The 13,623-nt window shown below is 44.9% G+C and overlaps 1 protein-coding gene across 1 annotated transcript in view; it reads right to left on the bottom strand.

The window, feature by feature from the left end:
- smyd5 (SMYD family member 5) overlaps positions 1-13,623 on the bottom strand; it is a 33,784-nt gene that overhangs the window by 8,612 nt on the left and 11,549 nt on the right. The window contains exons 5-9 of the mRNA XM_072254824.1: positions 11,944-12,013; positions 10,470-10,574; positions 7,587-7,649; positions 7,041-7,111; positions 2,046-2,152 (exon numbers count right to left, since the gene is read on the bottom strand). Coding sequence (XP_072110925.1) covers positions 2,046-2,152; positions 7,041-7,111; positions 7,587-7,649; positions 10,470-10,574; positions 11,944-12,013 — 416 coding nt within the window. The remainder of the gene's footprint in view (positions 1-2,045; positions 2,153-7,040; positions 7,112-7,586; positions 7,650-10,469; positions 10,575-11,943; positions 12,014-13,623) is intronic.

Below are 13,623 nucleotides of genomic sequence, written 5' to 3'. Positions count from 1 at the left end.
TGGAAAAGACATGAAATAAGGTTAATGGCACAATTGTAATGGGGGACTTCAATATGCAAGGGGATTGGGAAAGTCAGGTTGGTGTTGGATCGCAAGAGGGGGAATTTGTTGAATACTTACAAGATGGCTTTTTAGAGCAGCTTGTGCTTGAGCCTGCCTGGGGAAAGGCCATCTTAGATTGGCTGTTCTGTAATAACCCACATCTTATTAGGCAGTTTATTGTATTCATATTGCAATTTGAGAGGGAGAAGCATAGCTCACATGTATCAGTATCGCAATGGAAAAAAGGGAATTACAGAGGCATGAGAGAGGAGCTTGCCTAGATGGATTGGATGAGGGGATGACAGCAGAGCAGAGATGGCTGAAGTTTCTGGGAATAGTTCACAAGTTGCAGGATAGATATGTCCCATAGAGGAAGAAGTTGTCAAATGGCAGGGTTAGGCAACCATGGCTGACAAAGGAAGTTAAAGACTGCATAAAAGCCAAGGAAAGGACATATAAGGTAGCAAAAGTGAGTGGGAAGTTGGATGATTGGGAAGCTTTTAAAATCCAACAAAAGGCAACTAAAAAAGCTATAAGGGAAAAGATGAAATATGGGGCAGACTGGCCAATAATATAAAGCACGATACCAAAAGTACTTTCAGTTATATAAAGAGCAAAAGGGAGGTGAGAGCTGATATTGGACCACTGGAAAATGATGCTGGTGAGGAAGTAATGGGAGATAAAGAAATGGCAGATGAACTTGATGGGTACTTTGCATCTGTCTTCACTGTGGAAGACACTAGTAGTGTGCCTTCTCCCCATTTAGATAATACTTGCTGCCTCCTGCCTATCCATGCCAGTATCTTTCCTTTAACGCCAAGGGATTTTATTTTGTTAGGCAGCCTCGTGTGGCACCTCACCAAACACCTTCTGAAAATCCAAGTCAATGACATCCACCGCTTCTCCCTTGTCCATCCTGCTTGTTACTTCCTCAAAGAACTCTAACAGATTTGTCAGGCAAGATTTCCCTTCACAGAAACCATGCTGATTTTGACTTATTTTATCATTAGTTTCCAAGAACCTTGAAATCTCATCCTTAATAAGACTCCAACACTTTCTCAACCACTGAGGTTAGGCTAACTGGCCTATAATTTCCTTTCGTTTATGGGATGGGGTGGTAGCCATCCATGGCAAGGTTTAGGTCCCCCTCCCCCATAACCCCATCGTGCCCTACTATTCATAGTACAAATCCTATGCTGGGTTGACTCACAGGACAGACACAGAGAAAGAACAGGAACGGGGCTCATCCTTCCATCACACCAGCACAGAGTCAATGACCGGCTGAGTTCTTCCAGCATCCTTAGGTCCTAACCAAGTCTCCTACACACATTATCAACACAGAACTGGTTGCCATCTCTAAGAAAGGATGTGCTGGTATTGGAGAGGGTCCAGTGGAAGTTCACAAGAATGATCCTGGTAACGACAGGGTTAACACAAGGAGTGTTCGATGGCTCTGGGCCTGTACTCGCTGAAGTTTAGAAGAATGGCAGGGGGGATCTTATTGAAATCTATCAAACATTGAAAGACCTAGATAGACGTGCAGTGGATGTTTCCAATATCGGGGGAGTCTAAGACTAGAGACTAGATTCCACAGCCTCAAAGTATAACAGGGTTCCCAACCTTTGTAATGCCATGGACCCCTACCATTAACCGAGTGATCCATAGACCTCAAGTTGGGAGCCCCTGGAATAGAAGAACATCCCTTCAGACAACAGATGAGGAGGAATTTCTTTAGCCAGAGGGTGGTGAATCTGTGGAATTCATTGCCACAGACAGCTGTGGAGCCCAAGTCATTGGGTATGTTTAAAGCAGAGGTTGATAGGTTCTTTATTAGTCAGGGCATCAAAGGTCATATGGAGAAGGTGGGAGAATGCAGCTGCGAGAGAAAATAAATCAGATATGATGGAATGGCAGACAAGACTCAAATGGGCTGAATGGCCTAATTCTGGTCCTATGTCTTATGGCTTAACAAAGCTGCAGGTTATACAGAAGCAGGCTCCTACCTGTCTCAATGTCTTTGTACAGCTGGTCAATAAAGCCATCCAGCTCCTCTCGCAGCAGTGCAGGAAGCTCGAGGGCGTCACAACCATGGACCCACTGACTCAGTGAACTGTCGGAACAAGAGGAGGAACAACCCACTCAGCGAGAAAGTTCACCATTCAGCCCTTTGAGACAGTAACACAGTACCAGGAACTTGTTGCATCTCATACCTGTGAGGCAGCAACAAAAGGCTGTCCAGACCTGTCACTTGTTACACACAAGCAGTTTTGTTTATCTATTTTACTTAGAGATATTGTGCAGAATAGGCCCTTTGAGCTATGCTGCCAGCAACACTGAATTTAACCTTACCCTTGTCACAGGACAATTTACAATAACCAATTAACCTACCAACCAGTACATCTTTGGGGGGAAACCACAGCACCAGAGGTAATAAGAGTTACCATAGAAACTACAGCACAGAAACAGGCCTTTTGGCCCTTCTTGGCTGTGCCGAACCATTTTCTGCCTAGTCCCACTGACCTGCACACGGACCATATCCTTCCATACACCTCCCATCCATGTATCTGTCCAATTTATTCTTAAATGTTAAAAAAGAACCCACATTTACCACCTTGTCTGGCAGCTCATTCCATACTCCCACCACTCTCTGTGTGAAGAAGCCCCCCCTAATGTTCCCTTTAAACTTCTCCCCCTTCACCCTAAACCCATGTCCTCTGTTTTTTTTCTCCCCTTGCCTCAGTGGAAAAAGCCTGCTTGCATTCACTCTATCTATACCCATCATAATTTTATATACCTCTATCAAATCTCCCCTCATTCGTCTACGCTCCAGGGAATAAAGTCCCAACCTATTCAACCTTTCTCTGTAACTGAGTTTCTCAAGTCCCGGCAACATCCTTGTAAACCTTCTCTGCACTCTTTCAACCTTATTTATATCCTTCCTGTAATTTGGTGACCAAAACTGAACACAATACTCCAGATTCGGCCTCACCAATGCCTCATACAACTTCATCATAACATTCCAGCTCTTATACTCAATACTTTGATTAATAAAGGCCAATGTACCAAAGGCTCTCTTTACGACCCTATAGACCTGTGACGCCACTTTTAGGGAATTTTGTATCTGTATTCCCAGATCCCTCTGTTCCACTGCACTCCTCAGTGCCTTACCATTAACCCTGTATGTTCTACGTTGGTTTGTCCTTCCAACGTGCAATATCTCACACTTGTCAGTATTAAACTCCATCTACCATTTTTCAGCCCATTTTTCCAGCTGGTCCCTCTGCAGGCTCTGAAAATCTTCCTCACTGTCTACTACACCTCCAATCTTTGTATCATCAGCAAACTTGCTGATCCAATTTACCACATTATCATCCAGATCATTGATATAGATGACAAATAACAATGGACCCAGCACTGATCCCTGTGGCACACCACTAGTCACAGGCTTCCACTCAGAGAAGCAATTCTCTACCACCACTCTCTGGCTTCTTCCATCGAGCCAATGTCTAATCCAATTTACCACCTCTCCATGTATACCTAGCGACTGAATTTTCCTAACTAACCTCCCATGCGGGACCTTGTCAAAGGCCTTACTGAAGTCCACGTAGACAATATCCACTGCCTTCCCTTCATCCACTTTCCTGGTAACCTCCTCGAAAAACTCCAATAGATTGGTCAAACATGACCTACCACGCACAAAGCCATGTTGACTCTCCCTAATAAGTCCCTGTCTATCCAAATGCTTATAGGTTGTGTCTCTTAGTACTCCCTCCAATAACTTACCTACTACCGACGTTAAACTTACTGGCCTATAATTTCCTGGATTACTCTTCGATCCTTTTTTAAACAACGGAACAACATGAGTCACTCTCCAATCCTCCGGCACCTCACCTGTAGACAGCGACATTTTAAATATTTCAGCCAGGGCCCCTGCAATTTCAACACTAGTCTCCTTCAAGGTCCGAGGGAACGCCCTGTCAGGTCCCGGGGATTTATCCACTTTAATTTTCCTCAAGACAGCCAGCACCTCCTCCTTTTCAATCTGTACAGTTTCCATGATCTCACTACTTGTTTCCCTTAATTCCATAGACTTCATGCCAGTTTCCTTAGTAAATAGAGATGCAAATAACCTATTTAAGATCTCCCCCATTTCCTTTGGTTCCACACATAGCCGACCACTCTGATCTTCAAGAGGACCAATTTTATCCCTTACAATCCTTTTGCTCTTAATATACCTGTAAAAGCTCTTTGGATTATCCTCCACTTTGACTGCCAAGGCAACCTCATGTCTTCTTTTAGCCCTCCTGATTTCTTTCTTAAGTATTTTCTTGCACTTCTTATACTTCTCAAGCACCTTATTTACTCCCTGCTTCCTATACACGTCATACAACTCCCTCTTCTTCTTTATCAGAATTGCAATATCCCTTGAGAACCAAGGTTCCTTATTCCTATTCACCTTGCCTTTAATCCTGACAGGAACATACAAATTCTGCACTCTCAAAATTTCTGCTTTGAAGGCTTCCCACCTACCGATCATATCCATGCCAAAGAACAACCTGTCCCAATCCACGCTTTTTAGATCCTTTCTCATTTCTTCAAATTTGGCCTTCTTCCAGTTAAGAACCTCAACCCTAGGACCAGATCTATCCTTGTCCATGATCAAGTTGAAACTAATGGTGTTATGATCACTGGAACCAAAGTGCTCCCCTACACAGACTTCTGTCACTTGTCCTAACTCATTTCCTAACAGGAGATCCAATATTGCATCCCCTCTAGTTGGTCCCTCTATATATTGATTTAGAAAACTTTCCTGAACACATTTTACAAACTCTAAGCCATCTAGACCCCTAACAGTATGGGAGTCCCAATCAATGTATGGAAAATTAAACCTTAGAGATTCTGCAGATGCTGGAAATCCAGAGCAACACACACAAAATGCTGGAGGAACTCAGCAGGTTAGGTGGCACTTATGGAAATGAATACGGGGAGAATGCGATTGAGACAAAAAAATAAATCAGTCAATTTAAAATGGTGGAATAGACTTGATGGGACAATGTCCTAATTCTGCTCCTATATCTTATGGACTATGGTTTTGGTGAATTTGAGAGATGGCTATCTCTGTTGTCTGGCTGGAATTCACATTGATGACCGATGGCTTAGTTCATCTTGGTGCCTGACATCATATGTTCAGAGGGTGTGTTCTTTACAGGGAACAAGAAGCTAAAAGGATCTGCAAGGGTGGAGGGTAGAGAAATTGTTGATATTGGCAGGAGTCAGTCAGCCTGGCCTGGAGCAGCACCAAGAACACAACTAAAAAGAAACAACTTTTCAACTTGCAATACTCATTGTTCATACAACGGAGAAACATTCATTTCTGGGAAAGCCCGCTAGTATCTAAATTCCAGAAATCTCTCTTTTCTAGGATTTTAATCATTAAATTTGATATTTGTGACAGAGTGAAATAAACCATTTGTTAGGTCCATAATTCATTAAATGTGGCACCACAGGCAGATAGGGTCATAAAGCTTTCTGGCACCTTGGCCCTCAGGATTCAAATTATTGAGTACAGGAGATGCGATGTTATGGTTAAGTTGTACAAGACATTGGTGAGTCCTCATTTGGAGTATTGTGTGCAGTTTTGGTCACCTACCTACAGGAAAGATGTCAACAAGGTTACAGTGAAAATTTACAAGGATGTTGCCAGGACTGGAGGACCTGAGTTATAGGGAAAGATTGAATAGGTCAGGACTTCATTCTTTGGAATGTGAAAGCTTTGAAGGGAGATTTAATAGAGGTATACAAATTTATGAGGGTTGTAGACAGGGTAAATGCAAGCAGGCTTTTTCCACTGGGGTTGGCTGAGTCTAGAACTTGAGGTCATGGGTTAAAGGTGAAAGGTGGTAAGTTTAAGGGTAACATGAGGGGAAACTTCTTCACTCAGGGAGTCACGAGGGTGTGGAATTAGCTGTCAAAACAAGTGGTGCACGCGAGCTCGATTTCAATGTTTAAGAGAAGTTGGCATAGGTACATGGGCGTTAGGGGTTCGTAGGGCTATGGATTCGGTGCGGGTCGATGGGAGTAGGCAGTTTAAATGGTTCGCCACAGAGTAGATGGGCTGAAGGACCTTTTTCTGTGCTGTATTTTTCTATGAGTCTATGTCAGACAGTATTTATGGAAATGAATAAAGAGTCAACATTTTGGGCCTAGACCCTTCTTCAGGGCTAGAAAGGAAGGGGGAAGATGCCAGAATAAAAACGTGGTGGGGGGGGGGTGAGGATAACTGGAAGGTGATGGGTGAAGGCAGGTGAGTGGGAAAGGTCAAGGGCTGGAGAAGAAGGAATCTGATAGGAGAGGTGAGTGGACCATAGGAGAAAGGGAAGGCCAGGGAAATAGGTATGAGGTCAGAGTTACTGAATCAGAGACACCACCTTGTCTCGGAGAGAAGCCAGTAGCTTGAAATAGAACACACACACAAAATGCTGGAGAAACTCAGCAGGTCAAGCAGCATCAATGGAATTAAATAAACAGCTGATGTTTTGGGCCAAGACCACCATTCCAATGAAGCTTTAAGTACTGGAGGATGGACAGGAGTATCTCTGGAAGAGGGAAGCACGTGGACAGAGTGCAGAAGAGCTTTACCAGGATGCTGCCTGGATTGATCGGTTGATTTATTGTTGTCACATGTAGTCTTAAAACACCACGGCACAGAAACAGGCCCTTTGGCCCATCTAGTCCATGCTGAACTATTATTCTGTCTAGTCCCATCTGCCTACACCATTGCCCTTCATATCCCTCCCATCCATGGACCTATCCAAATTTCTCTAAGATGTTGGAATCAAACCGGATGTACTATCCTGGTCTATGGTCTGTGTTAACAATGATCCTTAGTTCCTATTCCCCAACAAGAGGATGAGAGGATACAAGAGGAAGGGTGAGGAGTTTCTGGGCTCCCTCCAACCCCCGTCCCCAACACCAGTGGTTACTGGGTCACAGCTCACCTGGTGCCAATCCCTTGTCCATTAGTTCCAACCAAAGCAAACAGTGAGCGGAAACCATCCGGGGAAAACCACTGCAGGGGAGAGAGAGAGAGAGAGAGAGAGAAAAAAGAGAGAGAGAGAGAGAGAGAGCTTGTGAGAGTGAGGCTCACGGAAGGAGGGAGAGAGAGACATACAAAATTTCAACATTATTATCGAAGTGCATATATGTTACCATTTATAGGTTGAGTACTCATATTTGAAATGTGTGGGGTTGGAAGTGTTTTGGGTTTGTTTTTGGAGGGGATGGGAAGGAGGAGGGGTATGGATAGAGGAGGCTTCACAAGAGGGGGAGGTAAGGGATGAGGAAGAATGGGAAGAAAAGCGGGAAGTGGGAGGGGGAACGGGCACCAGGGAGGGTTTGAACGAGGTGAGGGGAGGACAGGAGAAGGGGTGGGGTGGTTAAAGCATGAAATCACGATCAAGAACTTAGCCAGAGGGTGTCGTTTCTATCCGGATCTTCACTAACCCAGTTCAGTCTTTAGCTTAGCCCTCGGTCAGGGAGTTTACCTGGCTGAGACTGTCCTCGTATAGTGCGTCGGTGAAGAGCTGCCGTAGCATTTCCAGCTGACCCTGGTTGAAAGCAGCAAGATATGAGACCACAAACAAGATATGAGGGAGAACTTATTTTCATCAGATACAGCACGGTATCAGGCCCTCCCAGCCCAACAAGCCCACGCCAATGACACCCACGTGACCAATTAACCCGTACGTTTTTGGAATGTGGGAGGAAACTGGAGCATCCAGAGGAAATGGGGAAAACACACAAACTCCTTACAGACGGTGGTGGGAAGTGAGCCCTGATCACTGATTTCTGTGAAGTGTTGCTCTAACCGCTACGTTACCGTGCCACCACTCATTTAGACTTGACTGAGTTAAATTTCATCTGTCACCTTTATGCTCACTTTCCTAGTTCATCTAGATCCTAGACAAAACTCTTCACCACCCACCTCACAAGAACCCTGTTGTCATCACCAGTCCTTTACCTTTCCCACCCACCTGGTTTCACCTATCACCTTCCAGCAAATCTTCCTTTCTCCCCCATCCCCCCCAACGTTTTTTATTCTGGTGTCTTCCCCCCTCCTTTCTAGTCCTGAAGGAGGATCTTAGCCTGAAATATTGACTGTCTGTTCATTTCCATGGACTCTGCCGGATCTGCCGGGTTCCTCCAGAATTTTGTGTGTAACCTTGTCCTTTACAGATTCACTACACCTTGTGCAAAGCATTAAAATAAATGAGAAACAGTGGACCCAGAATTGACCCCTAGGGCCCACCTCTGGTCACAGGACTCCGATCTGAAAAACAACTCTCCACTAAAGTTGTCCTGTTACAGGAAAGCTGGCATTCAGTTGGAAAGAGCGCAGAGGTTGTTTATGAGATTGTTGCCAGAGGAGTTGAAGGGCTGAGTTATGGAGAGAGTCTGAGCTATAGTTTAGCAGAGCAGGTTGGGGTGGGACCTTATAGAGGTGTATAAGGTCATGAGGGAGGCACTGATACGGTGAATGTGTGTCGGTGGTGAAGAAGGTGAATGCAATGTTGGCATTCATTTCTAGAGGAATAGAGTATAGGAGCAGGGATGTGATGTTGAGGCTCTATAAGGTGCTGGTGAGACCTCACTTGGAGTACTGTGGGCAGTTTTGTTCTCCTTATTTAAGAAAGGATGTACTGACGTTGGAGAGGGTTCAGAGAAGATTCACTAGAATGGTTCCAGGAATGAGAGGGTTAACATATGAGGAACATTTGACCGCTCTTGGACTGTACTCCTTGGAGTTTACAAGAATTGAGGGGGGCACCTCATAGAAACATTTCGAATGTTGCAAGGCATGGACAGAGTGGATGTGGCAAAGTTGTTTCCTATGGTGGGGGGGTCTAGTACGAGAGGGCATGACTTAAGGATTGAAGGACACCCATTCAGAACAGAGATGTGAAGAAGTTTTTTCAGCCAGAGGGTGGTGAATCTATGGAATTTGTTGCCATGGGCGGCAGTGGAGGCCAAGTCATTGGGTGTATTTAAGGCAGAGATTGATAGGTATCTGAGTAGCCAGGGCATCAAAGGTTATGGTGAGAAGGCGGGGGAGTGGGACTAAATGGGAGAATGGATCAGCTCATGATAAAATGGCAGAGCAGACTTGATGGGTCAAATGGCCGACTTCTGCTCCTTTGTCTTATGGTCTTACAGTCTTTTTCCCCAGGGCTAAGGAATTAAGAACTAGGATTATGGTGAGAGGGGAGAGATTTATTAGGAACCTGAGGGGCAACTTCTTCATCCAGAGGATGGTTGCTATATGGAAGGAAGTGATATATGCCTGGGGAATTGGTTGAGGCAGGAACATTAACAACATTTACAAGACAGGTGGGCAGGTAACTGGACAGGAAAGGATCAGAGGGATATGGGCCAAACAAGGGCAAATAGGACTGTCTTAGATGCAAACTCTGGTCAGCATGGACCAGCTTGGCTAAGGGGCCTGTATCTGTGCTGTATGACTCTAAATCATTTCCAGTAACTATCCCACCACTGTAGCTTCCTGGCTTGTTCATGCAGCCCATCTTAAATAAAGGCACAACAGCAGCCATCCTCCAGTCTTCCAATAACTCACCTGTGAATAACAAAGGTACAAGACTCTGCCACAACTCCGACAACCTCCTGTCTCTCTTCCGCGATCCTAGGACATGTCTAGTCAGGCTCACACCTTCAAATATTTAAACCTCTTCATCCACAGATCCCTCAAAGTTGCCGCACAAGTTGAGAGGGTGGTTAAGAAGGCATATTGGTGTGTTGGCCTTCATTAGTTGGGGGGCGGGTTGGGATTGAGTTCAAGAGGTAATGTTGTAACTCTTTAAAACCTTGGTTAGACCACTCTTGGAATATTGTGTTCATTTCTGGTCGCCTCATTATAGGAAGGAAGTAGAAGCTTTAGAGAGGGTGCAGAGGAGATTCACCAGGATGTTGCCTGGATCAGAGGGCATGTCTTATGAGGACAGGATGACTGAGCTAGGGCTTCAATCTTGGGAGGATGACAGGTGTCTTGATAGAGATGTACAAGATGATAAGAGGTATAGATCGAATGGATACCCAGAGACTTTTTTCCCCAGGGTGGAAATGGCTAATATGAGGGTGCAAAATTTTAAGGTGATTGGGGAAAAGCATTTGGGGGGAGTGTCAGAGGCAGGCATTTTTTAAAAAAAAATCACAGAGACTGGTGGGTGTGTGGAACACACTGCCAGGGGTGGTGGTAGAGACAGATACATCAAGGACATTTAAGAAACAATCGATACGGCCCAGGATATCAGTGATCCCTCCCCTGAATTCACTGGCTTCCATGTCCATCTCCACAGTAAATACAAAGAGTGGTGTTAATGTAGTGAATGTGGCAACGTTGGCGAAGCACACACCTTGAACTTATCTCCTATCAGTTTATGAACTATCTCCTCCTCCTCATTGGCTGTTCGACTGCAGAACTGAGAGAAGAGCCTTATCCAGCGACTTTTGTCTTTTGCCTTTAGGGAGAAAGTGACACAGGTAGATGTTGAGTTACACTGGCTCTGATATCGCTCAACCACACCTCCCCCCATGTCCCCATCCATAGTCAGAGTCATAGAACAGGAGCAGGAAATGCGCCTTTGGTCACTGGGATAAGCTTCAACAATGGCGTGATAAGGTAGGATTAGCTTTAGTGACTAATAAAGCTAATCTTTAATCTTTTACATCATAAAAACAAGAGATTCTGCAGACGCTGGAAATCCAGAGCAACACACACAAAATGCTGGAGGAGCTCAGCAGGCCAGGCAGCGTCTACGGAGAGGAATAAACAGTCAATCATTACAGGCTCGAGTCCTGTTAAAGGGTCTCAACCCGCAATGTTGACTGTTTATTCCTCTCCACAGATGCTGCCTGACCTGCTGAGCTGCTCCAGTAGTTTCTGTGTGTTGCTCCTTACAATCATTCTTCTCTTTTTAAATCTTCATTCCAGAGTGGTCAGAAAGTTCTCTAAAATCTACTTGCAACACTACATTTTGAATTCTGTTTTCTTCACGGCAGCGCAGTAGTTAGCATAACGCTGTACGGTGCCAGCTCTAAGATTGGAGTTCAATTCCCGCCGCTGTCTGTAAGGAGTTTGTACGTTCTCCCCGTGACCACTTGGGTTTCCTCTGGGTGCTCCGGTTTCCTCCCACATCACAGAGGCATACACGTTAGAAGGCTGATTTGTACGTCCGTTATGTGCCATGTCGTATGACGTAGATGATTGTGGTCTTACCATGACCATGATCGTTCTTGGCAAATTTTTCTACAGAAGTGATTTGCCATTGCTGCCTTCTGGCTAGTGTCTTTACATGACGGGTGACCCGAATCATTATCAATACTCTTCAGAGACTGTCTGCCTGGAGTCAGTGGTCGCATAACCAGGACTTGTGATATGTGCCAACTGTTCATGCGACCCTCCACCACCTGCTCCCATGGCTTCACATGTCCCTGATTCGGGGGGGGGGGGGAGGTGGAAGAGAAGTGGGGGTGTGCTAAACAGGTGCTACACCTTGCCCAAGGGTGAAATGCAAGCCAGCGGAGGGAAGGAGCGCCTTACATCTCCTTTGTTAGCGATATATCCCCACACTGTCACCCTAATTAAAACGGTTTAATTGGTAAATTTAATTAGGTTACTTTAGTGTTGCATCTATACATAAAAAATAATGTAAATGAGAAAAGTCAGGTCAGCTACCAGTCACCTGACACTTGGTGATTTTCACCATGTTTGAATAACTTTGGTGGAAATAATTCACAGTGCATATTGCATCTGACTGGAACCCACCAAACACAACCTGTGCCCTAATCACCGTCTCTGGTCCAAAGTCCTGGAGTCTCTTTATTCACCTGTTTTACTATGGCCACCATTCTGGCCAGCAGCATAATACTAGCCGTCTCTGGAGGGTAATGCATGCTCCTGAAACAGAGGGAGAATATTTATTAACATTAAACCTCACTCACTAACAGCCAGACATAGACTCCGTGGCCACTTTATTAGGTACAGGAGTGGAACCCACTGTGGTCTTCTGCTGCTGTTGCCCGTCCACTTTAAGGTTTGAAATGTTGTGTGTTCAGAGGTTCTCTTCTGCATATCACTGTTGTAACACGTGGTTATTTGAGTTACTGTCACCTCTCTATTGGCTCAAAACAGTCTGGCCATTCCCCTCTGACCTCCCTCATTAACAAGGCGTTTTCACCCACAGCACTGCCACCAATTAGATTTTTTTGTTTTTTTGCACCATTTTCTGTAAATTCTAGAGATTGTTGTGCATGAAAATCAACCCACCCCATTGGCACCAACAGTTTCACTTGGAGTTTGAAGAGATTGAAAATCCCAGGAGATCAGCAGCTTCTGAGATACTCAAACCACCCCATCTGTCACCAACAATCATTCCACGGTCAAAGTCATTTCGTACTCATTCTGATGTTTAGTCTCAACAACTGAACCTCTTGACCATGTCTTTATGCTTTTGTGCATTGAATTGCTGCCACACGATTGGCTGATTAGATATTTGCATTAACAAGGTGTACTAAATAAAGTGGCCACTGAATGTATATATACACACACACACACACACACACACACACACACACACACGGTCTTCTGAAAAGTGGAACCAGAAAACAAGAGCAACGGAACCCACTAAGAACACTGGGTAAGTGCCACTTGACAGCACTGTAGATGACACCTTCCAGCTTCAGAGGGCCCATGGAGTGGTCGTTAGATGTTTCTGGACATCCCCTGTTTGTTTATGAGCCAGCAGCTTTAAATTCCTGTGCATTAGGAGGTTTGTCTTGCCACTGATGACTCTAACGAACTTCTACAGATGTACTGCTAAAACGAAGGGTGTAATGCTGAGGCTTTATAAAGCATTGGTCAGACTGCAGTTGGAACATTGTGAGCAGTTTTGGGTCCCTTATCTAAGAAAAGATGTGCTGACATTGGAGATGGTCCGGAGGTTGTTCATGAGAATAATCCTGGGAATGAAAGGGTTAACATATGAGAAGCGTTTGATGGCTCTGTGACTGTACTTGCTGGAGTTTAGAAGAATGGCGGGGGGTAGATCTCATGGAAGCCTATCGAAAATTGAAAGGCCTAGAAAGAGTGGACGTGGAGGTGATGTTTTCTATAGCGGGTGAGTTTAGGACCACAAGGCGTGGCCTCATAATACATGGATGTCCATCTAGAACAGAGATGAGGAGGAATTTCTTCAGCCAGAAGGTAGTGAATATGTGGAATTCATTGCCACAGATCGCTGTAGCGGCCAAGTCATTGGGCCATGTCTAAAGCGGAGGTTGATAGGTTTGTAATAAGTAAGGCTGTCAAAGGTTACGGGGAGAAGGGAGGAGAATGGGATTGAAAGGGAGAATAAATCAGTCATGATCAAATGGCAGCACAGACTTGATGGGTTAAATGGCCTAATTCAGCTCCCTTGTCTTATGGTGATATCCTGACTGATTGTATCATGTTCTGGACCGGCAGTCTGAATAAACAGGAATGCAAGAAGTTTCAGAGAGTAGTGCATC

Source organism: Mobula birostris, chromosome 4 (genome assembly GCF_030028105.1).
Source record: "Mobula birostris isolate sMobBir1 chromosome 4, sMobBir1.hap1, whole genome shotgun sequence".
Lineage (NCBI taxonomy): Eukaryota > Metazoa > Chordata > Chondrichthyes > Myliobatiformes > Myliobatidae > Mobula > Mobula birostris.
This window is presented reverse-complemented; position numbering and strand designations above follow the sequence as displayed.